This window comes from Scatophagus argus, chromosome 6 (genome assembly GCF_020382885.2).
Source record: "Scatophagus argus isolate fScaArg1 chromosome 6, fScaArg1.pri, whole genome shotgun sequence".
NCBI lineage: Eukaryota > Metazoa > Chordata > Actinopteri > Scatophagidae > Scatophagus > Scatophagus argus.
The window spans coordinates 15,444,985-15,472,365 of record NC_058498.1 but is presented as its reverse complement, the minus strand read 5'-3'; the positions used below and the strand labels follow the sequence as shown (position 1 = coordinate 15,472,365).

At 41.7% G+C, this 27,381-nt stretch overlaps 2 protein-coding genes across 7 annotated transcripts; one reads left to right on the top strand and one right to left on the bottom strand.

Annotated features, from left to right (window-relative positions):
- The first annotated feature begins 49 nt into the window (after window positions 1-49).
- On the top strand, window positions 50-9,423 carry zfyve9b (zinc finger, FYVE domain containing 9b). Its single transcript, XM_046392809.1, has 16 exons — window positions 50-372; window positions 1,820-2,637; window positions 2,759-2,858; window positions 2,961-3,160; window positions 3,261-3,372; window positions 4,239-4,361; window positions 5,100-5,255; window positions 5,401-5,625; window positions 5,703-5,785; window positions 5,876-5,980; window positions 6,075-6,225; window positions 6,769-6,849; window positions 7,139-7,301; window positions 7,538-7,643; window positions 7,731-7,910; window positions 8,727-9,423. The coding sequence occupies exons 1-16, from the start codon at window positions 309-311 to the stop codon at window positions 8,886-8,888; spliced, it is 2,829 nt and encodes a 942-aa protein (XP_046248765.1). The 5' UTR covers window positions 50-308; the 3' UTR covers window positions 8,889-9,423.
- Window positions 9,424-9,979: 556 nt separating this feature from the next.
- On the bottom strand, window positions 9,980-27,111 carry elovl1b (ELOVL fatty acid elongase 1b). Of its 6 annotated transcripts, none has more exons than XM_046392816.1 (11): window positions 27,095-27,111; window positions 26,883-26,997; window positions 26,021-26,178; window positions 15,530-15,611; window positions 12,397-12,499; window positions 12,115-12,305; window positions 11,819-11,899; window positions 11,632-11,688; window positions 11,438-11,543; window positions 10,962-11,098; window positions 9,980-10,746 (listed from the first exon to the last, which is right to left on the bottom strand). In XM_046392816.1, the coding sequence occupies exons 5-11, from the start codon at window positions 12,473-12,475 to the stop codon at window positions 10,426-10,428; spliced, it is 972 nt and encodes a 323-aa protein (XP_046248772.1). In that variant the 5' UTR covers window positions 12,476-12,499; window positions 15,530-15,611; window positions 26,021-26,178; window positions 26,883-26,997; window positions 27,095-27,111; the 3' UTR covers window positions 9,980-10,425. The 6 variants fall into 6 exon arrangements, with proteins under 6 accessions (XP_046248772.1, XP_046248774.1, XP_046248770.1 ...); XM_046392818.1 differs by lacking the exons at window positions 26,883-26,997; window positions 27,095-27,111 and adding exons at window positions 14,213-14,330; window positions 26,324-26,354; XM_046392814.1 differs by lacking the exon at window positions 15,530-15,611.
- Between the last annotated feature and the right edge of the window lie 270 nt (window positions 27,112-27,381).

Sequence of the window (27,381 nt, the reverse complement as noted above, 5' to 3'; positions counted from 1 at the left end):
AGTGATGCTGACTTGCTGAAACCTGTGATATTTCCTACAGTGTGACAGGGTGTTTGTGCTGGCAGGTTTTTCATATCTGCCATCATAGCTCCGTTGTGTTGTCCTGTACGCTGTCCTGCGGGCTTGGGAGGGACATTTCTGCACACCTCTTGAGTTTCTTCACAGAGCTGCAGAGAGACACGGGGAGGAGGGAGATCACACGGGGGGGTGGGGGGTACAGAGAGTCGAAATCATCCCATCCTCCGTTTGTGAGCAAGGCACTGCTGCGTGAATCCGATTTCCGCGGCACTCAAATGTAACGGGATAAAATGCTGAAGTTCTTCTCCGCGCGGGATGACGAGAATGAAAGCCTTTTGGGAGCAATAACTGAGGGTAAGAGATGCATTGATTTCAGCGGGGTGGGGACGCTTTACTCGGCATCCACAGGGTGATGATACTGCGCGTCTGTTTGTCACAGAAACCCGCTGATACAGCATTTGGCAGCGCGGATAGTCCGCATCATCTGAAACGCGCGAGTGTGTGTGTGTGTGTCGCATATCCTTGTGTGAAGACGGGCTGCGTTCATACACGCGCTCTCCGCACTCTTCGGATGCTTCAGTGAAGTGTGTGTCGCTGGGTCTGATGTATCGGGATGCGGAGTGAGTGTCGCATTGCCGCCGGCCTCGGTGCCTGCCAGCGGATTAAACATTGGCACGTGTGTTGTTATGCGTCACTGTCCCATGAAGCGGTTGCTCCAGTCAGCTGGATCGCTGGAGCCCTGCCGCCGTTTCGGGAACCCTCTGCAGCCCGCAGCAGGAACGACACGGCCCCTCTGTCTGCTTTTATGGTTTCTGTGAAGGAGCTGCAGTGCAGTTTAACCTGGGAAAGGAGTTTCTAGACTAAATCAGTTCCATCAAATATTCCTATTTGTGATATATCATACAGTGTATTAAGTGAACAGCCTGTAAGGTTTCGGCACCTCCTGTGTGATTTCTAACGCTTGTTACAGTCCTCTTACTCTTGTGGTGGTGAGTCATAACTATTCATGAATGACTGGGTGTTAACAGCTCAATGGGCGCATTAACTCGCGTTGCATTGCGCGCTGGTCATTTGCAGTAATGGTAATAGTCCAACATATGGAGGAAGGATGTTGAAACGTATTGGCTGTAATCAGAGACTGTCTAGAATTTCAGAAACCAATGGCTAATTTGACTGCATTTGCAGTGAAAGTCGTTTACAGTAGGCTTAGCTGAATGTGTGTTGATTTGCAGGGGACAAACTTGGAACAAAAACTCAAATGTACAAAACGTTCTATTACCATATGCATTTGTTCATTTTTCTTTGGTGTGCACCAAAGGCTCACATCAAATGGGCCATTACACAGAAGCAGCAAGGGCTTTAGTGTGAACAAAACATTTGTAGAGCCTCCCCCTGCATAGCCAATTAAATACAGAACCAATATTGAACTTTTAGTTCTTTGGGGAACCAGCTGCTAAGTGGTACCATCAGTTGGTTATACAACTACTACTGGTTTCACATCAATATTTAGTCCACAACAAAGCTCTTCGTCTTTCTTTCTAACCATGCAGTCTCTTCTTTGATCAGCTCTGACACACCCCTCAAGGGCACCTGAGTGTCAATACTGCCTTTATTGATGATTTAAAGCTATGGGGCATGTACAGGGTCATGAAATAAATTATCACATGCTGCCAAATGGCCACTTAGCACATGTGAACACAGTTTTCCCACCTAATGAGTTATTATTAATGTGCCTGCATGCATGGTGTGTGAGTGTGCTTGACCAAAAGAGAGACAGAGACATTGTTTATCATCATAACAGATGAAGGAGACAACCCATCTCTTCAGGACACCAAGCACCACTGGCTAAACAGACCCTGCCTGCTCGTGCTCAAAGATGGGGACGTGTCAAAACCAGGATTGGGTTGCAGCCAAATACGACCCGAATCTCCGTCCAAGACCTCTTCAGACACATCTGTCAGAAGCAGCTTTGGAGCATGTGACCAGAAATCAACTCAACATCTCGCCAAAACTGCTTCACCCTCCCAGCTGGAGGAGGGCAGCTGCACTGTGACCACCATCTCCACATGGGGCGAGAGTTGTTTCGGGGAGTCTTCCAGCCCCTTGGTGCTGAGCCCTGCCGAGGCTGCGTGGCCAGAGGAGGAGGAGGAGGCAGTCGAGGAGTTGGCTGCAGTGGAGAAGAAGCTCCAGGTTCTCCCATCAAAAGAGGACTCTGTGATCGAGGAGAAGGAGCTGGAGGAGTGCAGACTGGAGCAGCAAGAGCAGTCCAACAGCTCAGAGGCAACTGCAGCGCCCTCTTCTCTCTCACATGAGGAGACACATGGCAGGGAGCTCCAGGGCCAGTTGAAGATGGTCAGATCTAATGGAAGAGTTGAGACAGACAGCAGCAGGACACAGGCAGCCAGTGGGGAGGGAGCGACGGGGGACGCAGCTTCCGCCGTGGTTCCTGACAATGAGTCTGAGTTGAGTCCTGTTGGTATTCTGTCCAAGGATCGAGGCACTGTCCTCGGAGAGGTAGCTCCAGTGTGGATCCCTGATGCTCAGGCGCAGGTCTGCATGAAGTGTGGGGTCAAGTTCACGTTTACCAAGAGGAGGCACCACTGCCGCGCGTGTGGGAAGGTGAGGAAAAGTTTGAAGCTTATATGTTGAGCAGCATTTGAAATAAAATTTAAGTAGATGTTCTCTTGCAGGTATGTTGATAACGTGTCCTCATGTAGTGTGTATGTGTTTATTTCATCAGGTTTTCTGTGCACTTTGCTCCAATGTGAAGTTCAGACTCACACATATGGATGGCAAGGAGGGACGTGTTTGTACTTCCTGCCATTCAACACTCATTAAAAGTGAGCACAGCAGATTTTCTATCTTGTTAACATGTTTTGCGTGTTTTGTTTTTTTTTGGTTAATGGAAATTTGCATGAGAAATTCTTATATTTTCTCCTCAGGGACACCTCCAAGTGGGAAAAGGAGGGTGTGGTTTGCAGATGAAATTCTCAATAAGCAGTCAGAGTCTGCTCCAACCACACCAGTCAGAGGGCCTGCGTTCTCACCGCTGATGAGACGAGTTCTGGGAGGGCAGGTTAAAAGTCCCGTGGGTTCACCACAGAGCCGGAGAGCCTCACGTCCACATGGGACGAATATTAATGTAGGACGACCTAAAACACAGAACGTATTTGTTGATCTGGGGAACTACGTATATATGTAACTGTAAGTGTTCTCACTCTTCTACTTCCATCTTCTTCTAGGAAGCCTGTGGTCCTTTTGGCTGGGGCACCACAGCTTTAGTAAGCAGCTCTGCCAACCTTGTCCCCCTGGATGGTCTGCCACCCATCCTCACCTCCACAGGAGTCAAAGGAGGTGAGACAGGTTCCACCAAATTTGCTGATGTAACAGAATTATTTTGTGGGCTGGCTTGTTGGTATTTTCTTGGCCTTCACATGTGCTTTGCCCTTTTGTTGGTATTCTCATGTCTTGCACAGTGTGTGTGTATGTTTAGTGATGACAAAAAGAAAGAACAATTTGAAGTGATAGCAGCAATTACAGAGAATCCTGAATAACTTAAGTGAACTCTGCATGCACTGAATAAAAGTTTGTTGCATTTGCAGCTTCTAAAGAACACAGTGATTGTTTTGTTTTTGGGTACTTTATAAAAACAAGCATTACCAACACCAGGTTGTTGCAAATTAATCCCTCAGAATTATACTTTTCTGTCCATGTCACCTCGGTGGGTTTTAATGTCCTCTCAGATTTATGTTGATCAGCATCCAACTAATGGCACATTGTAAGTGAAATTAGCATGTGCACTTGGAGACTCCCTCAATGACATATCTCATGACTCTGCTAAAGCCTGGCAACTGCGCATTAATGTTTGGATTCTCCCCATTTAAAAGTCATGACCAATCCCTAGGGCGGTACTGTATATGATAATGTGATCATCGCCTTGCCTTGCTAAACGTGGGCACTTTAAATGAATAGCGTTAATAAAAGCTGCACGTCTTTGCTTCTTATTTAGGACCAGGCTTAGACATTAGTTATTAAACCTGACACAACTACAAGTTCATTTTCAAACATTTATCTTTTATTGGGTGAGCTCATTTGGTTGCAGGGGATAAAAGTACAATGTCTGCACAATACTTACAGTTATAAAGTTATAGAAGTATAGAGTTACAGTTGTAGAATATATACAGTTGTCCAGTAGCAGTGTTATTATGTTTCGTCCTCAGATTACACCGTGGAGGAGCAGCCCTCTGAGATGTTGCTTATTCAGGAGTTGGAGAGCGGCAGGCCCAAGCCCCTGGTGTTCGTCCTCAATGCCAACCTACTTGCTATGGTCAAGCTGGTCAACTGTATGTCCTTTTTTATTTTCATTGTGCTTGATAAAATGCACGAATACAACACACAGGCAATATGTTTCACACAGTTCCAAAAGATTGAAAAGGGGTCCTGCGATCCTGCAAATGAATTCATACAGCATTGAGAATTAAAATAAAAGGAATTGCGTTTCTACTTTTTATAGCTTGCATGCATACATCTGCATTCCTATACTCTACTTATCTATTTTGGAATTCATATTCTCTTTGAAGATCAAACTGAAATCATATTATAAATTATTTTATTGTCTGCTGCATATCTGTTCTGTAAAACACTTCTGCATTCTCCTTTGAAACAAAAAAGTTTATTATATATATACATATATATATTATATATACCTGTGTGTGTAGAGATAGGTAGATAGATAATCTATATCTTGGTAGACTGGTAGACTACAGCGCAAGTTTGTTTAATTTGTCTCTTGTTTCCTTCGGTGTAGCACCGGCTCTCTGTCAGCCTGCTGCTGTCAGTCAAACAAGACGCCGACACAGCACTCCAGCTGGCTGGGAAGAAAAGGAGGATTTCAGATATTTCCCCCCCCCAAGACCTTTTTTCTTCCCTTTGATAATAAAAAACTATGAACTGATATGTTTACCAAACAAAAACCATCATTTTTTTGACTACAGGGGATGGGTAAATCCGATGTCAGTTGGATTTTAAAAAACACAACTGTCCTTCTCGACCCCTGAAGTTGTGCCTTGATTGTGTGACAGATGTTAACAGGAAGTGCTGGTGCATGACGACAAAGGGGATGCACGCTGTGGGCCAGGTGGAGGTGGTGGTGCTGCTGCAGTGCCTGCCTGAAGAGAAAAGCTTCCCCAAAGATGTTTTCACCCACTTCGTCCAGCTGTACAGGGATACCCTCACTGGTCAGAGCCACACACACACACAGGAAGATGCACACATGCAGTAATACTTATACTAGCTATATAGTAGTAGTGATGTGTGCTATTGTATTTTACCCACTTTTTTCTGCTATAATTACGCGTGTCCTTTTCCTCTGTGTTTCTGTAGGAAAGGTTGTGAAACATCTGTCACTGTCCTTGTTTGGCGGTAGTTTCCTGGGCAGTGAGGAGCATGCAGGCTTCCTGTACGTTCGCTCCACTCTCCAGTCCCTTCAAGGTCTACCTCTGCCTAACCAGCCCTACCTCTTTGGCCTGCTGGTCCACAGAGCAGAGGTGGCCTGGGCCAAAGCCTTTCCCTTGCGTCTCATGCTGCGACTGGGGGCTGAATACAGATGTAAGCAAAGCCCTGGTATGAAATGTTGTGCTGATCCAGGTTTCCTCTCCAGTTACCCACTTTGTTTCTTGTTCTAGTTTATCCGTGTCCTCTGTATAGTGTGCGCCTGAGGAAGCCATTGTTTGGGGAAATAGGCCACACCATAATGAGACTGCTAGTGGTGAGTGTGACATTTGTTGGTTTGGTGTAGTAAACATAACCAAACTCCCCTTAATTGATGTTGTTTTGTTCCTCTCTCTTTGTGTTTCAGGACTTTAGGAATTACCGTTACAGCCTGCCAATGGTCCCAGGGCTCACTGTGGATCTAGAGGCTCAGAGGACCTGCATAAAGATACCAACCACTGGGTATAATGAGGTAGGACTAAGGCTTTAAATGTCTCATGGAGTTAATGCTGATATTTATGTATTTTTCATCAACCCTTCCCTCTCTGCCGCTTGTCTCACTATAGCTAATGAAGGCTTTGAACAAGTCCAATGAGCATGTGTTGGCCATCGGGGCTTGCTTCAACGAGACTGCAGACTCACACCTCATCTGTGTACAGGGAGATGACGGCCAGTACCAGACCCAGGCCATCAGCATTCACAATCAGCCCCGCAAAGGTGGGCCATACAGTGTCAGGGATAGCTAGATGTCAGAGTGTGGATGAAGTTACATCATAACTTCAGGAGGACATTCACTACGATCAAAAACTACGATCAAAATTAATCTGTTGTTTTGGGAAGCTTTGATACTTGTTTGAATTGGTGCACCATAAAGAACAAAGTTGGCACAGAGATCTGCATAAGAGTGATATTTGGATCTTGTTAAATTTGTCAGTTGTGCACCATTACTTCAATGTGGAGTCAAACACTGTGCAAACCTATGAAATTTTATTCTAAATCCTATTGTTCCCAAACACATCTAATATTTTGTTCTGAAGTATGTCTAGATGTCATGCTCCTGAGAAGTTTCCTTTGAGGAAAGCTACGAGATAGAAAGGGCAGTAAGCGCTCAAGAGGCCCACAGGACCAAATAAATTCTGTTATTGAACACTAGATGGCACTACATGGTTGTTTTTTTTTTTTTCTTGTAACAGGACTGAAGCTACAGAGTTTGTCCCTAAAAGCTGGTTTCTTTTATTCCTCTTTCTTTTTTCATTGCAGTTACTGGATCTTGCTTTTTTATATTCAGCAGTGCACTAAAGGCGTCTGCAGGGTACCTTGCCAAGTCCAGTATTGTAGAAGGTAGGATGTCCACTCAGAGGGGAGTCAGGTTCACCTCGACCTTTGCTAGCCAGCTTGCAGGAAATTCATTGTTTACATTTTGTTTAAACTTGTGCATGTTAACATTCCTGCTTCAACTCTGGTTTATTCAGATTGTGTTGATCTTTGTATGTGTGTGTCCTTGTACATTTTAACAAAATGTTTGTGTAGGCGTGTGTACATGTTGATGCATGTGATTGAGTGTGTGCGTGTCAGGCTGTTGGTGTCTGTTTGTGTGTGTTTCTCCTGTATTGCTGTCCCCTCTCCTTAGATGGGCTAATGGTGCAGATCACCGTGGAAACCATGGCGGAGCTCCGTCGGTCACTACGGGAGATGAAAGACTACACCGTCACCTGTGGACGGCTTGACCAGTCAGACAGCCAGGAGCTTGTTTGTGTACAGTGGGTGGAGGAGAAATGCACTGTGAATAAGGGGTGAGTGTGTCCACTTGTTTGAAGTTCATGTGTCAGCCTCACAATGAAGGGTTTGAGCTCAAAGAGAACAGTCATATTCAAAAGTGAATATAATTTTCATTAAGCCATCGTCAGCAGATAGAAACTACAAAGTGTGCAGGGAGGTATTAGAATTCCCTCTTAGGCAGCAGTGTGTCAGCTGAATTTTAAGCTCTGGTCTATTCTGTGGATTACCTGCATGTGTTTGTGCCCACCAGGGTTATAAGTCCCATAGATGGAAAATCCATGGAATCCTTCAGAAGTACGAAGATGTTTCAGAAATCAGAATACAAAGAAAATGGGAAGATCATCCGCTGGACTGAAGTACATATGATGATCTGCTTGAAATAACAACATAGTCCATCTGAAACTGTTTCCTCTTTTTAACTTTCATGGATATGTTTTGTGCAGGTGTTCTACCTGCAGAGGGGGGATCATCCCAAAGGAGGAGTTAGTGACTCTGCTGAACACAACCGACTAGTAGAACGGATCGCCCGGGCCTTTTGCTTGGCACTGTGTCCACATCTCAAACTGCTGAAAGAGGACGGGATGGCCAAACTGGGGCTGCGTGTTGCTTTTGAATCTCAAGAGGTCAGGAAGGATGTTTGGTACCAGTGAGCTGAGTCACAGTAACATATTGAAAACAGAAATGTGACTTTTTGACACCTTGTCTGCATTTTACAAATTATTAAGCAATAGAAATAGAGGAATTTCTGTAAAAAAAGCAGCTCAATACAAAGCCAAGTATCTACACTCTGGTTGTGATTTGATGAGATTGGACTGCTTTTAAATCACATATTTAAATGTATTAAATGGTACAATAGACACCACACTGATTAAAATAATCTTGTATCGAAATGGTCAAGATAGCCTAAATAAGATAATGATAATAAAAATAAATAGATACATTATATATATATATAATATTTTCTATATTGAGTTGATTTTGTTTGGAGGATTTAAAGACAGAATGCAGAGTCTGTCTGCAGCTATCATGTAGGTCTTTGGAAAAGATATAAAAAGATTTTTGGGTAAAGATGTCAGCCTGTGAAGGCATTGAATTACATTGAGAGGGGTTTTCATTACAACCTTTCTGAAGAATGAATACCTTAAACTCTTCTCTTCTGTAGTTTCTGCTCTCTGTGACTTTTTTAATAATGTGTATCATTTATAATTCTTAAAATATTTAGAGTACGTGTTACAGAATAGGTTGCATTCATCAGCATACTCATTCAACTCATTTGAGGGATTTTTTGATTCTTAAAAGTTTCAAATATTCTTCCAAAATAATATTTTCAGTGTAAAAACATATTGTAATGTGACTCATAATAATACATGGCTGTCAAGTTTATAACACAGTTCCTGGGTGTGACTATATTAAATTAGTGGTTTGTTTTGTAATTTCAGGTGGGATTTGTGGCTGGGAGCAATGGGCAGCCCCTCCCAGCTCAGTACCTCAATGCCCTGGACAGCGTGCTGACGCCAGTCATTCACAGCAGGGGGCGCAAGAGGGGCGATGAGCCTCTTGTGATAGAGCTTATCTTTTACATCCTGGAGAACATCACTTAGAGCACGCACACTATTTTATCTTTATAACCCTGACCATAAGTCTGTTTCCGGCACTTCTCAGTGCAGCCATCAGTTTCAGGGCAATAAAAGCATTTAAAGGGCGAACCAGACCGCGTCCAAGGTCTGCATCCATCTCATCCGCTCGTGAGTAGTGAGAAGTGTTCTGACTCTCTGTAGTTTCCTGATCTCACCCTGCCCTGCAGCAGACAATCTGGGCACGCATGAAATCTAGGCTGGACCACCTGATCAGGATACCGCACTGTACAGTAGTAGCAACTTCATAGCTTGATATCATTCATGTCACAATGTTCAGTACCAATTCCCATATGGAGAATACCTTTAAAGTGGGAGCTGGATCCAGCCCCACAACTTTAAAACAAAGAGAACAAGACAACAACTTGCAGTACTGTATGTAGTAGATCTGTAGCAATTTGATGCACACTGAATGAATGCCTACAAGAATGTTTTCATACTGGATGTACTTTACTTGATTGCTAATGAAATGTAATGTCAGCCTGGAATTAAACTTGCAAGAGTGACTGAGTTACTTCCTGTTCAATGGTCAGGGCATTACCTACAGTTTCAACTATGCTTTATACTAAAAATCACTATGTTGCAGAGGGAAATATTTGACCTTTTCTCTGCTGCATTTCTTTTCATTTGCAGGCAGGCATTTTGCCCACGATGGTGGGAAGTATATTAGTATTTTTTAATTTATATTATTATTACTTTAAAGACAGATTTATTACAATTTCGGTTTCAAGAAAAGAAAAGCTGTCCATTTCTGACTGATGAACCAGCTGATGGTTGAGGCGTACGGGTGTAGATCCGGTCTGCGGGATGCTTTCTCTCAGCTTGAATCTTTTTAAAACAAAGCAGAATGGGGCTTTTGTTTGCTCCTACTTGTTCCACATACTTCGGATAGTGAAGACAAGAGGCACAAGTAAGCAATGCAAATACTCTCCCTCTTTGTTGCAACACAGCACAATGTCAGTCTTCCCCCGAAGACATAACAGTAACTGATAACCTTTTCAAGTTACACAATGAGCGCTTAATCTGCGAGTGAAAATATGGACACACAAAAAAATAGATAATTTAAAATGGAATTTATTGGCATTTTAAATACTCAATGTAACAAAAATTTAGAAAGTCTAAAAGTATACCAATACAATTAGGTTTTTTCTGGTATTGTAAAACTATTTACAAAAAGTATTTTCAAGTTCGATAGAAACTGTACAGTCATCTGTCCACAGGGGGGTAAGGAGGACACTTGAGGGTGAAGGAGGACAAGTGGGGTGATGTGAAACTGAACTCGGAGGTTGTTGCAACATCAGTGAAGATAACATAGGGGTCAAACTATCTTCTCTTCATACATTGTGTTTCATAAGCGGTTCCCAAACTCAAAGAAACGAACAAACACACCAACCAAATGTGGAACCCCAACTGTGGAAATCATTGACCAAGTCATTTCCCAATGTTTTGCATTCAAAACTAAAAACAGGAGAAGAAAACACAACCAAAATTATCTTTGGATATTCTAGGCTTTCTTCATCTTGCCATTGTGAGAGCTGCCATTCTCAAGGAGAGTAGAGCCATTGGTGGCTCCGTGGTTGATGCTGTTGCCATTTTCATGGCGCTTGCCATTGGTGTAGACAGCTGTGCCATTCTGACACTGCTTAACGTCCTGTTTAGGCAACCGCTTACCCTTCACGTAAGCCTGGACCCAGAAGTTGGAGAAGAGCACAAAGAAGAAGGTTCCATACATCCAGATGAGGTGCACGATCATGGGGAACTGGTAGTCGCAGCTGTCCATGAAGTAATACTGGGTAGCGTGGAGAGATACCAGGACAAACTGGGTCTGTTGAGAAGAAATCAACAGTTAGCCAAGCACTTAAATAAATGTAGAGGAATCCTTCTTGGTTGCTTTGAAGCAGAGTAAGAGACTGAACAAAACTCTAAATAAATACATTAATGTTACATCATACTGTCTTGTGCTGATCCCAGAAATCTACAAAGAGCAAAAATCTCATTAATGCTGAAACAAACGACACAGAAAAGTTAAGGTGTACATACCAGCTGAATGGCAGTCATGTATTTCTTCCACCACAAAAACTTCTGGAAACGTGGTCCAGCAGCAGCAAGGCCGTAATAGAAATACATGATGATATGGACGGAAGAGTTCACCATGGCATGGAAAGATCCCATTCCACCTGGAATGATAATCAATAAGCCAACTCAGGAGAACGTAGTCAAAGAACATCTGACCTTGCAAGGATCGAGGCCACAGAAGTTTTTTTTACAGAGACTCTTGGTTAATCATTTTCGTATGACTAAACAGAATACAGTACTTTACTACAGGTACAAGGTTTCTTTAACAGCACAAAAGTAGAAACCACATGGAGGATGTTCTTACTGATTGTACAGGTCAACAGGTACAATCAGACTGGTCTGTATGATGAAATAACAAAGTTATACCCTCCACTTTCTATTATTCCTGCTTCATTAATCATTTTCAGTCCTTCTGATCGATTTAGTTAATGTGTACTCACCAGGAGCATAGGAAACTCCCCACCACCAGGTCCAGGGCATGAAGGAGTGGTGGAAGATGTGTAGGAAGGTAATCTGGCCATGCTTTTTCCTCAACACGAAGAAGATCTGACCAAAAGAGGATATTTATTAGATAAAACTATGCAATAGTGAAAATTGAATGTAAAGGTCATCAGGGAAAATGGACTGAACTTACAGTGTCCATGAGCTCAATGATCTTGGAGAACCAAAACAGCCAGGCAACTTGGACCATCTGGTGAGGTGAAAAAAAGACTTGAGTTGACAGGAAACTGTACTGCAAGTGGTACACAGCCATCAAACACTAATTTCACTTCACATTAATCAAGAACTGTACAAGACTGAGCAGTTAACGGAGGACTTACTCGTAGTGCTTGAGGACTGTCAGACGTATCAACCGCATCACATCTCCAGGTATACGTTGTAGCCCAACCAGACATCAAGAACTAAAATAACAGAAAAATGTGGTTTAACCTGGAGACTCACTAAATTTAAGTTTGTAGTCATGCCTAATTACACAAAAAGGATACCTACAGATAAACTTCAACCAAAAACTACACAGATGTCCATTGAAACATCCACAATGTATGAACACGAAATGCTCAAAAAGTACTTTTATAACAAGTGTTTAAATGTTGGAAAGAGTCTTAAAGAGTCTTACTTCATAAACGATAAATATCGACAGTGCCACTAGCATGAAGTTGTATGCTATCATGGCTTCTTTTAGCTGAAAGGGCTTGCGATTGGCCATAAATCGAGGTCCAAGGTACAGTACAAAGAACAGGTAGCACAGCAATATAGCAGACATAGGAATAGGACTCTGCATGAGTGGATACTGGTTCAGCCGTGGATCTAGAGGAGGGGAAAAGGAAAGGGCAAAACTAGATTAAAAAAGAAAAATATACATAGGACCTTTTTGTATTCTGTCAAGTAAATCACCTACCAAGTCCTGCCAAGAGGTAGTCATAGATATCCACGGCATGTGAGCCAATCTCCTGAATCCCTTGAAGTACATTTGCCATCTTGTAATTTTGTTACAGAATTATCTGTGAAAAACCCAACAAGATTATCATTAGTTTTAACTCATCACAGTCAAACACACAGCAGCAATCCATCCACCACTCCTATGACAGTAATTCAGAGAGTGACCGATCAGTCAATTCAAAATATTTTTGCTGGTCCAGACACTGAAAAAATGTTCTCCTTCCAGAATGGACCACATAAAACACTTGCAGCAAAAACAAAAAGAAAGAAAGAAATCACATGTCTTAGTCATAGCTCAGTTTTCCCCGTGAACACCCGTGACCAACAAATGCCTTCAAGCAGGGGCATTTTGTGACATTTACTTACTCAGCAGGACTGAAATGCAATTACTGGGACAGAGCAACTTATCCCTCACCAAACACTCCCAACAAAAATCCCAGGGTGCTTTGCTCCAGCTCTAACCACTCATCAGATCCATGGCCTGATATTAGGGGAGGTGCTACAGGGAACTGGGAGGACAACCCCCATCCCACAGTAAGGCAGCAAACTCCCAGCTGCTTGGATATTGTGTCTTAACTTCTGACATGACTCCTGCACACAAACTGCCCTCCTTAAACTCAACTAAGTTTAAAAAAAAAAAGAAAGAAGAAGAAGAAGAGGGAAGTTAAAGATCAGTGAACTGCAAACAAACTGCAGAACACTGCTAACAAAATGTCCTTAAACCAACAAGCTTTCCTTCTCATGTGGCAACAACATTCAGTGGCAAACTAACAACACTGCAAACAGAATCAAGTTCAAATACAAATATGGGGAAAGGTATTTTACCAGTGCAAAGTGCCACAGCATGCAGTCTGCACACAGGAATGTTGCTATGGTTTTCAGATCTGTGCATGTTTGTGTTGACAAAGGCTTGCCATATCAAATGTAAACTGTGAAACTGTGAAATGTATTCACCAAGTAGAGGACATGCAGGGCGCGGCCTCCTCTCACCACAGTGGAGGCAGAGGAGCTATTGTTTGATGTGCAATCTACAATGCTCTGAGTTTTTCATTGCCTAAGGAATAGGGAACAGCCCTCCTTAAGCCAATATAATTAAAAGCTAATAATTTCATGCTGTGGAATGAAGGGAGCAGAGATTATACAGGTGCTGCTCAGGAGAACTGCAAGAAAGGAGTAAACTACAGCCAAGCATTTTTGTTTTTCATTAGGATTTAATGAGGATGTCAGCTGACTTTCGTTCTCACTTTTTAAAAAGGAAGGTATCAAAAGATGTAAAACAGGAAATGAAACTCAGAATTTAGGAAATCAGACATGGGAAACGAGGGTATTTCAGTCTGCAACTGAACTCACCGAGTTAATGTAAAACATCTTATGTCAAAAAATATAGAATGACACAGAGTTGTAGCCATTTTTTCATAATCCAAGTCAACTTGTTCAAAGCATAACAGCCCTTGTTCTGCATGTTAGTGCAGTCAGTGAGTCAAAGTTAAAACTCAGCACAAGCCTACATAGAAAACAGATCAACATCTCACAAGTTCTCTCTTTTTTTTTCTTTTTTTCTTTTTTTTTTTGTACATACTGCCTGCAGTTTCTTCACCTCATGTGGTTGTTACTCACAAGACAATGTCAACACCACAGTATCTTTCTGGTCGATCTTCCTGTGGAGCTACCAGTTGACCGAATTGTCTTCCTGCAGGCCTCATTGTTATCACCAGCAGTGCAAAAGGTGGTGTTGTATAACAGATCAGATACATGACATTTCAGAAAACTCTTACACAAAAAGCTGTGGTTGTTTTTGAACCGACGTTGAGGCATTTGGTCAGGCACTTCACATTTCAACAAGAGTATCATCATGTCTGTGGTGCCGAGTCTGTCTTGTTCTGAGGAAAAATTCTGGACAGTTACATTGATCCTGTTAGTGATGTTTAGATTATTCTAACACAGTGACCCTGAATTGTTTAGTGGCAGTTTGACCACCACCAGATGTTTTAAATTTGAGTTCATAATTTGTTTCCAGCAGAAATTTAGACAAGGCCTTACAAGCCGAAATTTTCAGTTATTCTTGTACTGCAATAGTTTTGTGTAGGTTTGTACAAGAAAACAGATTTATTTTGTCGGAACCAAGAGCCACTGTTCCGAGTCAGGGGGGTAGTCTCACGATCATGACAACGCTCAGAAAAAGGAAACAACATGTCTCAGAGTCCCAGATGAAGATAGAAGTTCAAAGAAAAGTGAAAAATGAGGTCCCTTCTAGTCCAGCTCAATGAAACCACAGAACGTGCCATCGACTGACAAAGATCATGACATAAGAACAACTTACAGCAAACTTACGTCACACTCATCTGCGTATAAGTCAGGGCTTGTGCATTACCTTGGAATTGGCGGTTTAATTATTTACTTTATATAGCTATATCAGACATATTAGTAGTAATTCCACAAGTGGACAGGAACTTCCTCATAACTGTCTGTAATACTTCCTTAACAGAGTGAAGCAATTTAGCGGTAGACACATGATCACTTCAGCATCAGTCCACCTTCAAACAGTTACGTCGGCACCGTCTCAAATGATTTACAGACCACTGCTACATCAGTCCATTCATGTGACCAAGGCTAAAATTTGGTCTTTTTAATAGTTTTTTTTTTTTTTTTAAAGTCCTACCACAACTGCTCATTCAGCATTAGGAAACCTTGACAAGGAGGTGGCTGGTTTACATCTACCAAGGAGATACAGTACAGTGGAAAGAGAGTGGCAATGTTTCCTCTGAGTGCCTGGTCAATGAATCATAGGGATGGAAAAAGGGAGCTCACGCTCATTAGGTAAGAGTTAATGTTGAACAAACTGGAGCAGAGATAAAAAAAAAAAAAAAAGCCAGGAAGCCTTCAGTCCAACACAGTAAAGTATGGTTTATAAAATGGACACTTCAAACAGAACAGCCTCTGGATCTTAAACACTAACAGAAACCTTTCCCGTGGAAAGAAGAAAAAAAAAAAAAAAGAAAAAAAAATGAACAAGCCCAAACCCCCGAGCTGCTCAACAAGAGGGCAGACACCACACACAAGTTAGTTCACCTACATAACATTGAGCAACTTACCTTGTTGAGACTTGAATTTTCCCTTTAAATCAAACGCCAATGTGGATTCCTCTTTCACAGCACAGCAAAGCCTCTCTATACTCTATAAGAGCAGGCAGGCAGGCAGCACAAAAAGAGAAAAACAGCAGAGCAGGGCGACAAACAGAAAGAGAAGGACAGAGACAGAGAGAGATGGGGTAAGGGAATGAGAGTGTAAACTGACAAAGTGTGACTGGTACAGCAGTCGTCCAAATCCCCACCCTCCCTGACTCACGCAGCGGATGAATAACTAGTTCACAGAAAGAGAGGGAGGGAAAGAGTCAGAGCCAGAGACACACACACATACACAGAGGGAGGGAGAGAGAGAGAGGGAGGGAGGGAGGGAGAGGGAGAGAGAGAGAGAGCGAGCACACTGTGGGCAAGAAAGTGGCCTGAGACTGACTACAACTAGGGTAGGAGTGAGACAGTCCCTATTTAAACCCACACTACAAAACCAAAGAATCTGTGAGTTCCTACTTTATGACCGCCGCCCTGACTTCAACGAGCGAGTCTGCACCCCTCCCCCCTTTTCCTCTCTCCTGGTCACACCCACCATACACAGAAACACACGCAGCTTCTGGGTTGTCCTGTAAGTTTCTCTCAAGGGTGGGCTGATAATATTATTCACATGCAGCCAGCGAGAAATCAGTGGAGACTCTGTTATCATGAAGGGGGCTATTGTTTCGCCTTTATTGGCTCTCTACCCGGCCAACACCCATTGAGCAAAAACTAGCGCTCATTTCTCTCTCTCTCATGTTGAGACAAAAATCATTGTCATGGCTAAAATACCATTTCTATAAACTCCTCTTTGCTTTGGCAGCTAAATTTTTATTCTTTCCTATGCTTTTTATTTGAATACACCAAGATAGTGCATTGCTCCCACTTAAAAATTCTGAATAATATTTGCTTCATACACTTCCAAGCATTCACGTCCAAGTCGTACAACACATTATAGCTTAGCAGAGATAAAGGTGATACCTGGATGTTTAGTCAGGGTTGGATAGCAGCTCATGGCAAACCAAAACAACTGCTGTAAAATGGGAAGACGTGACTCATGAGATGCTTAATTCTTAAAATTCTTTTAAAATGTGTCGTGTAAGGAAGGTTCGCAGTCCCTGATAAGAATCATTATGATCTCACTGCCACGCCCAGTCTTTCCAAAGTGGAACAAAACATTGTTATTACAGTAATACTTACATTATTATTATTTTATTATTATTTTATCATTAGGGACCTTTACATTTCAGAGATCATTTGGCCTTTGGCAGTAGGTAAACAGCCAGTACAGATATAACTGCACAGGGATAGCCTGTAGTTTTCATAATTTATATATTTATTTGGTCTGATAAAACTAAACGCAGTGGCTTAAACATTTAGTGTTTAGGTTTAAGTCCAGTCACACGTGTAATCAATACACAAAATAGTTTTCACTGTTGCAGACTAATACCAAAGTAAATCAGTCTTGCAAAGCCTGGCCATGCTCAATTTAACTTTGTTTGTTTGGTGAGGGAGGCTTACAAACCCTATTAAAAGCATACCATTTGATGTTCTTTGTTTGGCATACAGCTGAACATGGCTGTTCAAAGACGTCTGAACAGGTTATCCTCAAATAAATGTCCCCTTCAGTGATGCACTGTATCTGATTAACTGGGCTGGTTTTACCTGTCACTCTGTCCCTGCCAGGGGGTGGGTAGTGGCAGCACACCTCCTCCAAATACCAAAAACACACCTGACAACATAGATCATAGTTTTCTGCTGTAGTCGCTGACAGAGCCATTTCAGATATGACAGTCATCTTGTTCATCTTGTCCTGTGAAACTCCCCCTCTCTCCACCTCGCAAATTAAGCTATGTGAGTCTGGTCTATTTGGTATCAAGCCAAGACAAAACAAACATATGCTCCATTAATATAAATATAAACAATTTAAAATTAATGACAAATGATACTGTATAGTCTTTAAAAGACAATCATGTTCAGAGCTACACACATTGTCATAGAGACAGAAAACAGAAGTCATTCATTCAAGTGGAGGCTGAATGACTGACAGAAACTTTACCCTACCTACTCCCCTTGTGACTGCATTTATCATTCATCATCAGGTGTCATGACACCTGAGAGTGGGATAATAAGGAGAACATATTGCAACATTTAGTGGGGTAAAAGTCAAAGCTGGAAAAATACTCAAATCACAAATTACAGTAACTTAAAAGAAGTTACTCTAATAACTTCAATCCTCATAATGCTTTAAGAGTTTTAGTACTAGCAGTACTACTAGTAGTATTAGCAGATTATAAACAGGTTTATTACTTTTACTTTAGAAGTAAAAGTCAGTAAAGATTCAGAGAGTAGACATGTGTTGTCGATACACCTCCTGGGGCATAGTGCACATTTGCCCATTTTACACTAGAAATAATTCATTACACTGGATCATGCACATGTTTAACTGCAAAACAGCTACAGCAAAAACAACAGAAGTCTACTGGGTGCTTCAAACATGTGTGAAGAAACTCATACCCACTGTATGAGTGAATATATGGATTGAGGACTATTGATAATCAGTATAAATCGCAATGGATGCTCCAACGAAAGTACAAACGGAGGAGCGCGTGTGCAGAAGATGCATTATAGCCGTCTGTGCAAACCTTCCAGAAATTCCACCAGCATACCACACACTGGTGTGATGACACTGATTTTGCTGCCAAGGCCTTGTCACTGTACAAATCTGAACACTAAATCTGTAAATCTGCTCTGAAAAGCCAAACCAAGTGACGTCTTCAGAGGTATATGAAAAATGCCAGCGAAACTTTAGGAAAGATGGGGTATTTTAAGTTATTAACGGCCCAGAACTTGCAACATTCTGGATAGTTCAGTTTTATTTTGTAAGAGCGTGTTTATAGAACACAGATAATATTGTTTGCTCTTCCTGAGGTGTCAACCTTTAAACAGGTCAGCAGAAAGTCTTGAATGGCAACAACATCAATGTTAATTGAGTGAACGCCAAGTTGAAATAGATAACATCAGTTAATGAATACTAGCATCCCATCGAGCAAGAGAGAGAAAAAAAAAACCCAACACACATTCCAGTCAAGCCAGGAGAATGACAAACTCACTCGACAGAAAGCAAATTCATTAGTCAGAGTGCTTTTCCTGGCCAAAGCAGCAGCACAGGCTCCTGGGGCCCAGGTCTTCTCGGTCTAGATACAACTTACATAACTGTGCGTCAAGATTACAACTCCGATAAAATGAGACGTATTCAGACACAAGCTTGTCTAATTCCTAACTGGTTTCCGCTTTTGTCACTCAGAAACAAACAAACAAACAGAAAAGTCAAGTGCTTGCAACTTCTTGATCATTAACACAACTATCACTAACCAATTTGTGCATCCTTGTCTAGCATATGTTGTGGGAAAATGAGTTGCATTTGTGTAACAAGAATTTAGGTGCATTATTTAACACTCAAATGTCATGCATTATTTAACACTCAAATGTCAATAACTGTCGTCAAAATCTGGAATTAAACCTAACTTAACCTAACGCTTAGGCTTTTTACATGCGCACATTTGACCGTTAAGCTGACAAAAAACGAAACAAAAACTAAACAAAATTTGAAAAGAACACTGAATATAAAAATGCATGTTGCATTATATAGTGCTAGTTTATTCCAATAAAACATCTTGATGATAAACAAACTGTGCATAATGCACCCATTGTGTAAAAAAATAATATAAATAACCAAATGCTTATGTCGTAGTAATTGCTGCACCCCCCCAGCACAGGAATGTTGCAGGGCTTGCCTTGAGACCAACATGTTTACACCTTCATTGTGTTTTGGTGAGGGTGGCGTTGTGTGTTTAGGTGGTGGCGGGGGAGCAGTATCACCCCTACCTGCAAGTATTCAGACAAGGCCGACTGTGCAACACTGGTTTCATTCTCTTCACGCCCCTCCCCCTCTCTGTACCCTCTGCAGGTCTCACCCACCAGCAACTCAGATTTCTGGAAATTTCCAGAGACAACAATAGTAGAATGCGTCCTTAACAATGACCTCAAGCTCATGCAGACTGAAGAAACAAACACAAGCACAGAAAAGTGCAGGAGCAAACAGTAAGAGTAAGAGAACGTGGATTTGTCTGGCAGGACCTTTCAGTCTGTGTCCACACACTGAGATGCACATTAGGGATTCCACCTTACAACAACAAACAGGAACATCAAGGAACTTGATTGTTCAGACAGGTAATAATCCAACAGTTTAGGCAGATTATCAAGCCTGTTCCTTACACAGGATGATTTATTGTGCACAGCTATGGAAAGTACTGCTGGAAGTAAGTTTACATTGCACCCACCTGTTTTCTCATTCAGGTACTTCTGGCTAACCCGGGGCTTAAAAACCTGTAGCACAAGTGGTTTTGAGAGATGCAGCTGCATCCGAGTTCTCAGCAGTGACCTGAGACAGTTCAGTGAAATGAACTAAGAGTGAACGTGATCGATCTTAAGTGCCCTCAATCTATTGTTCTGGCACATTGTAGAGATTGGTGCATTTAATGCCCTCTTACTTCTGTTTCCACACTTAACATAACCTCACTGACCAGCAGATTCACGCTACATGAAGTGACTGTCAGAAAGATGGATACGCTTGCTGATTGGCTGAAATACTTCGCATGACTCTTCCTTCACCAAAATAAACAGTGCAATGTGAGTTACAACTACAAGCACGATGGATGAAGGGCTGGTGCCAAACAAAAAACTATCTTTAATGTAATATTGTGTTTTAATGGTGAAAAGAGAAAAATTCACAGGCAATTTCAAGTCTGTCTAAGTCTACAAGGTTTGTCATAAATGAAAAGAGTTAAATTAGATAACGAGCGAATCATGATTATGATTGTTGCACCCCCTCCCCGATGTGAAAATGTACAAGTTCTGACTGGAGTAGTTTATAGTTTACTAATCTGAGACAGATATCCAACCAAACCAGAAATCAAGTCATCACTTTAACCCCCCCCCCCAAAAAAAAACAAACCTATTGATATCTGAAAACTGAGAATAAATCACACAAAGCAGCCACTGACAAGGGTTTCCCTCACTCGAATGAAAATACACCTTCAAAAGACACACACACCCACTCAGGGGTGTGTCTTTGAAGCCATCTCATGCAAAAACATAAAACAACTTCTGACATGATCGACGGGGCAAGTGTAAAAGGACCTGGAGGACAGGCTGAGATTATGCAAGACTTAATCACGACTGGAATGGCCTCACATATTACTATGACAAGACGTGCCACTCGATTAAGTCAAACATGCACACGTGTTAACGCTTGAGCAACTACATTAAATAGACAACTGCAATTTTCACATACGACTGAATGACAGAGAATGAAAACAATGGCCACTTGTGTGAATAACTCATCAGCAGCTGAATCACTTTATGATCCTTTTAGTAACCGTGTTGCAATCTGACCTTTGGTCTAATTTACAAAAACTGACTATGCAACAATTCAGACGACAGCCAGTCAGGAAACTGATGTCACTTCTGGTGAAAGCTTTTCAAATTAAAAATCTAAACATAGACAAGGAAATGCAAGAATTGAAATCAGGGTTTTCTTTATCATTATAATGCCTGCACAAAGCACTGAAGTGTTTTTCAAAAAGAAAAACAAGGACTAGGCTACAAGTCCCTACCATGTTTGGCTGACATATTTTGGTGGAAGTTCTTTTATGTTCCCCTTTGTGTGTTGGTAGCAGATCAGAGAGGACAGGCAGGGAGTGAGCCACATGAGGCGAATGTAACATTTCACGGGAGATGACAACAACAACTCAAGTTGAAAGTACACAAGTGATATTTCCTTATGCTTCATCTGTAGTTTTTTTACACAACCACAACATCCTTGATAAGCAAATAGCAAACTGTTATGAACAAGCAAAAATGAAAGTTACCTGTATGAAGGCCTGAATTTATGTCATTGTTGGCCACAAACCTTAAAATTGGCAAATTCTTGTAAACTATTCTACTAGCCCGAGATGGAGCCCTACCACAACCAAACCAGCCCCTGTTCTCTCTGCCAGCGGTGCCTACAGACAGTGAATGCATCAGAGCAGAGGGATGAGGACAGAGCAGATGAGACACTGCCCTGAACCAAACCAAAACCAAAGCGTATCAGTGTCTTCTCCCCTCCTGTTAGCAGGACAAATAAATTGCAGTACAGATCCCTTGCACTTACATCAGCAGTGAGCACATTTCACTTTTTTTCTTCTTAGTGTTTGAGTCTAATGTGAAAAAACATTTTAAACATCCATACCTAAGCCCTCCAGAAAGAAAAGCAGTCACTAAGTTAATAACTAAACACACCTAAGCCTGCAGCTACCTTTCCAGGCCTGCCGGCATAACAAAGCCAGTACCTCAACTGGCTACATAAACTCATTTTACTTCTTATCATTGTACTGTAACGAACTTTGCCAACTGGTCAACAGAAGGCGCTGCCCTCCCTTTTGGTATGAAGAAGAATCACATACACCTTAATTAAATAAGACCGTAAAAATGACTTTAAGATAGTTGTTTTTAAATGAGTGAGTTAATAGGTGACGCATTTCCAGCTCGGAGCACAAAAATCTTTGCTCATCCAGACTCTCGTTCTAAGTTTTACATGGGCAGTTTGCTCTTCTTTGATACAAGATAGAGAGATTCTTGGGCACATTTTTCCACCATCCTAACAGCATTTAGCTTATTTACACACCAACCAACCAATAGGTGGCAAGTGGCTCTTTAAAAGAAACTTTACTGAAGTAATTATATTTTCTGAAACACTGTATCAGACACATTACTGTTCCAAGCCGAGAGTTTTTAATTTTCATTTATTTAAATACACTTATCTGAGGCCTCATAACATGTTTGCTAACCCTGTGCAATGTGATCCGATCTCTTGGTTTAATATTCTCGCATTATGAAATATCCTTCTCTGTGAGTTTCGTGTTGTTCACATTTAAAATTATTGACAAACACACAGAATTTATATTCTCTGATTGGTAGCACCTGATTACTGCTTTACCTCCACATGCAGTTTTGTGTTCCAGCATTACAGACATTTGGTTGCTGCCTCCAACAGGATTGTTCGTTTCAGATATATATGCTTTAGCTGTGTGTGTAGACTGTCCTTGGACTGTACACGGACCAATCATAATCTAGAACTAAATCTGTTAAATAAACTAAAGACAGCTTGCAAAGGGTAAAATCCACACTGTAACACATTGCGGTTCACCGGGGTTCAAAATGAAACATGCTGAATGTCTGGCCACACCTCAAACAATGTAATCACAGCTGCTTATTTTTAAATGGGAACTTTGAACCTGCGCTCACACTTCCTCTAGACCTGTCAGTCAAAATGCCTGGTTGTGGGGGGGGGGGGGGGGGGGGGGGGGGGGTAGGGCGTGGTCAAACATTGCACTAAACCAGTTTTATACTTTATTTAAACCTGCCTCACACTAAAAATGGAAGTATGACTAATACACAGCTGCATTCTTAAAAAAAATAATCACAATTTAATTGTGATTTACAACATTTGTCCAAATAAAAAGCTAAATGTGGGGCAGGCTTTCTACACCAGGAACAAACTTAGAAGCATGAACTACAAACTATTCCCTTTAATATCAGCTAGCTATGAGTCTGTTCAAAGACAGCTGAAATTAAAAGTTCAAATTGTTTCAACCATAACCTCTCACTGAAATTTGGCACATACAGCCTGCAGACTTGTTGCTGACTTAAGGTGTTGTAAGAATTTTAAAATGTTGAAAGATTAAATAACACCATCCACATAGTGGAAGAAAAGACTGAGAAACAGTTTCTTTCCACAAGCCATCACACTCATCCACACACTGATGAACACTGAATATTTCATGACATGTCACTCGCACTTTACTCTTTGCACCTTACATACTGCATCTACACTACTGCACATACCTGTATGTCCATTGACTGTACTTCTGCTGCTGTGACTGTGTGTGTGTGTGTGTATTTATTGTACATGTTTGTATCAGTATGTTGTCATTTTACTGCACACTGTGTGTGTTTGTTTGGGTGTATGTGTATGGGTGTGTGTGTGTGTAATTATTGTCACTGTCTTACCTACATGTTTAGTTTTTAACGGCACATTGGAGACTGGTCAAACGAAATTTCAATTTTCTGTGCCAACCCCTGTTACATAGATTTTTGACAATAAAGTACACTTTGACTTTTGACTTTGAAAAGCACATGTTGAAGATATTCATGTATTGTGTTGCAAAGATATCTGAAGTTAGCATGCTAACCAGCTGTCCCCAGAGTCCGAGGCCTGTAATGCGAAGCAAGTTACAAAGGATAACCCCGGATATTATTTCGTTATCTGGCTTCATTTATTTACTACTGTGTTTAAAGATAACTGCTCCATCATTGGGGCATGAGCCTGACTGCAGTTGATTATTCCTTTAAATTAATGTCTTGCTTAGATATACTTTTATGGCAATATGTCAATCTTACTTTGAAATTTTTCCAAGCCTTGTAAATCCTGCTTAGTAAATGATAACATAGACCTTTATTAGTCCTGAACTGGGGAAATTCACAATGTACTTGTATAGCACTCCTCTAGTCTGACTGACCACTCAAAGTGCTTTACAACACGAGCCAGGATTCACTCTCTAACGCAAACATTCGTACACTGGTGGCAGAGTATACAAAGTATGGAACACCTGCTTAGTAGCCATCAGGAACAATTGGGGTTTCAGTGTCTTTCCCAAGGACACTTCAACACGTATGGTCCGGGGATCAAACCACCAACCTTCTGACTGGTGGACAATTATCTACCAGGAGGTAGCTACAGCAGTTTTGTAGTTGAGGTCTCTGGTAAGGATCATTGTAAATCACTGGGCACTGTATGTTCATCAGCCTCAGAAGCTGTGAGGCTGCTGAGTCCGACCTTGTTTCTTATGATGTAAACACAACGTTACCCCCGGTGCTCCAAGCTCCCCGTCTGGGCAAAGTCAAGATAGCTAATAGAGCAACAAGCCGCACAACCAACTGTGCTACCTAGTTAACTGCAGCCATAGATGGCTACAGAAAAGATACGCTGTTCTCTACTTGTTCGGGCTACCTTTGACACATGGCCAATTCTTACATGCTGCACCTTTAAACCAGCTCCTATTCAATGATGTGGGTGAAAATATACATGCATTAACTTGCATAAATGTGATCCAATATGTATTTTAGAGATCAGAATCATAGAATTTGACTTTGATCTCAGACACTTAAATTACTTCAATTTATTTCCCCATCTAAGGCTAATACGGGCACGAAGGCAAGTGGCAAAATAAAGCGCTCCAACAGAGTCCCAAACTGCAGTCAACATTTTGAGTTTGAAAACAATACTCCAGCACCCAGGGGGGGAATAATACCTTAGACTTTGGAGAAAGTCAGGGATACTGTTGAAGCTATCAGTTACTGACCTAGCGCACTTTACTGCTGCTGCTCAGTGGCCAACAGGAAAAGAAGGGTCAACTCTGAAATATAACTGCTGCATAAACACACCCAGCGCAGCCTGCAAACATCAGGAAGAAAAACCTGTCAAATCTGGCCAGGAATGACAAAAGCAGCAAATCCTCACATTTAAGAAAACACAACTTAAACCATTAATCGATTATCAAATTAGCTGGCAACTAATTTTCCTGCAGCTCTCGTCTTTCCACTAACTTAAGTCCCTATATTCACTATCAGCTCTGTTCTTGCCTTGAATGTGAGTCCTACAAAGAGGGTGTTTACACAGGAAGCTGATGAAAGTGATAACAGGATACAACGCTGGAACGTTAACAGTCACTACGCTGCTTTACTGTTTACACAGCTATCACAAATACACCTGGGCGGTTGACCTTGAGGCCCTTTGTCTCAGTCTGGCATGTATTGCTTACGGCTAATGTTTACATGTCCACACAGAGTTAGTGATCCATAATGTACCATAGGAGACCAAGTCAAGCCAAATGATTTTTACTTGTGTGGTGAAAAGCTACCATTAAGCCTCACATTATTATTTCCCTATTGCACAATGAGGTGTGGTTGGTACTGGTTCTGGCTTTAAACAAGCATTAGATATGACTAACACTGTTGCATCCTGTAATCTAGGTGGTGACAAAGTTATCAAAGTCATAAAAAACATTACCTATATATGATGTTACATGTTAATATTTACTCAAAAAGGTCAAGTCAGGTGTTTTACTGGAACAGAATCCTACAATCTAAAAAGATTACGTATGAAGGTAATAAGTAGCCTTTATGCTGTGGCAAACTGATAAAAACTACAGGAGTCCCGTGAAGACACTTGACTGAGGCAGTCAACAATAATGCTGAATCATCATCCAGCCTTATAACCCCAGTGACCTCTCCAACGCCTCCAAGGAGCCATGGGAAAAGTCAGATCAGTTCTTAGTAATATTTTGGACAAAAACATCTTCACTTTCTTACCGTCCTTTCTTCAATCAAAACAAGGTGAGTTTCACTGATTCCAGCACGGTTAAACACCATATGGCAGACAGGTACATCGCCTCTGACACGGGACAACCACGTTGAGGACACCCAGCTACCACTCAAAACAAGGTGCGTCCACTCTGCCTGAATGTAAACTGTTACAGAGATAAAACCAGCAAGTTAAGGTTCAATTTGATCCACTGTGGTGAAAACTATATCTGCTATAATTAATACCTACACATATGTAACACACATCAATGCGTTTCCTGACAGCTACAACCAACAAAAAAGATGACAGACCGCGTTATCAATCAAAGTGCAGGGCAACGATGAGCGGAGGAAGTCCGGCTGTCAATGAGCTCTTTGTCCGCAGCACAGGTGCAAACAATGAGCAGCAGGGTAACACCATCAATAGGCCGATTGGTAGCTAATTATTATGCGAATTAAAATATACAACCACAAGGGATACACGCCTGGGCACAACGTGAGGTCAGGTAGCCTGGCATCGCCACACAACATCACAAATCCTGAAACATGAGCTCGCAGATTGGTGTGGTTCCCGGGTTTGAGGTCAGGGGTTACTTGCGCCTGACTTTAATAAACTTGAAAAAAAGAAAGAAACCGTAGTTTGATTTTACAACCAAAAAGCTGTGTTTTGCAGCCTAAGAAATTCTACCAAACCAGAAATGAAGCCACCTGAATGGAAAATAACTTAATTATGACGCTGGCAAACCCGCGGCGCATGGCCCCAACGACGCGCACCTGAAACTCACTAAAACCCTCACTGACGTTCGGCTAACTGTTGAATTGCATGAAAACAGGTGGATAACAGGAGGTACACGTTAAAGCTGAAACAAACCTGCAGAGACTGTCGAAAATCAAGATGATATCGTCCACCTCGTATGTGAACTCAGCCCTCTGCTTCCTCTTCCTTTCCGTTTAAATCTTCGCTCTGACCCAACCCTTTGGTGGAGCTGAAAAAAAAAAAAAGGTGGAGTCATCTCTGCTGTGTGTTGGTCGCCTAATATGGACGTAATCAACTGACTGTATCAAATACCAATCATCACAAACCCAGAATGTGACAGTGTTGCTCCATTGGCAGCTGATGCTCTCTCAGGCATAAGGAAGTGTTAACGAGGTTGCCTCTGATGGGATGGGAGTGGACTTTGGTTTGGCATACAGCAGGTTGCACCCTTATGTTGTCCAGAAAGTGACGTTTATTAGGATTGGTAGATTATTTTACTTTATGAGAAGGTGGACACACAACTATAAAAAGTCACTTTTGGTCGTTGATCTTACAGAGGAAGGAGTCCATGTAGCTTGGCCTCATGCCAACATCACACACCCATGTATGTAAA

Coding starts and splice junctions, on each gene's coding strand:
- zfyve9b (XM_046392809.1), top strand. CDS start 309: ATGCTGAAGTTCTTCTCCGCGCGGGATGACGAGAATGAAAGCCTTTTG. Junction 5,981..6,074: donor CAACCACTGGGTATAATGAG/GTAGGACTAAGG, acceptor GTCTCACTATAG/CTAATGAAGGCTTTGAACAA. Junction 6,226..6,768: donor TCACAATCAGCCCCGCAAAG/GTGGGCCATACA, acceptor TTTTCATTGCAG/TTACTGGATCTTGCTTTTTT.
- elovl1b (XM_046392816.1), bottom strand. CDS start 12,475: ATGGCAAATGTACTTCAAGGGATTCAGGAGATTGGCTCACATGCCGTG. Junction 11,689..11,818: donor ACAGTCCTCAAGCACTACGA/GTAAGTCCTCCG, acceptor TCACCTCACCAG/ATGGTCCAAGTTGCCTGGCT. Junction 11,099..11,437: donor GGGAGTTTCCTATGCTCCTG/GTGAGTACACAT, acceptor TTATCATTCCAG/GTGGAATGGGATCTTTCCAT.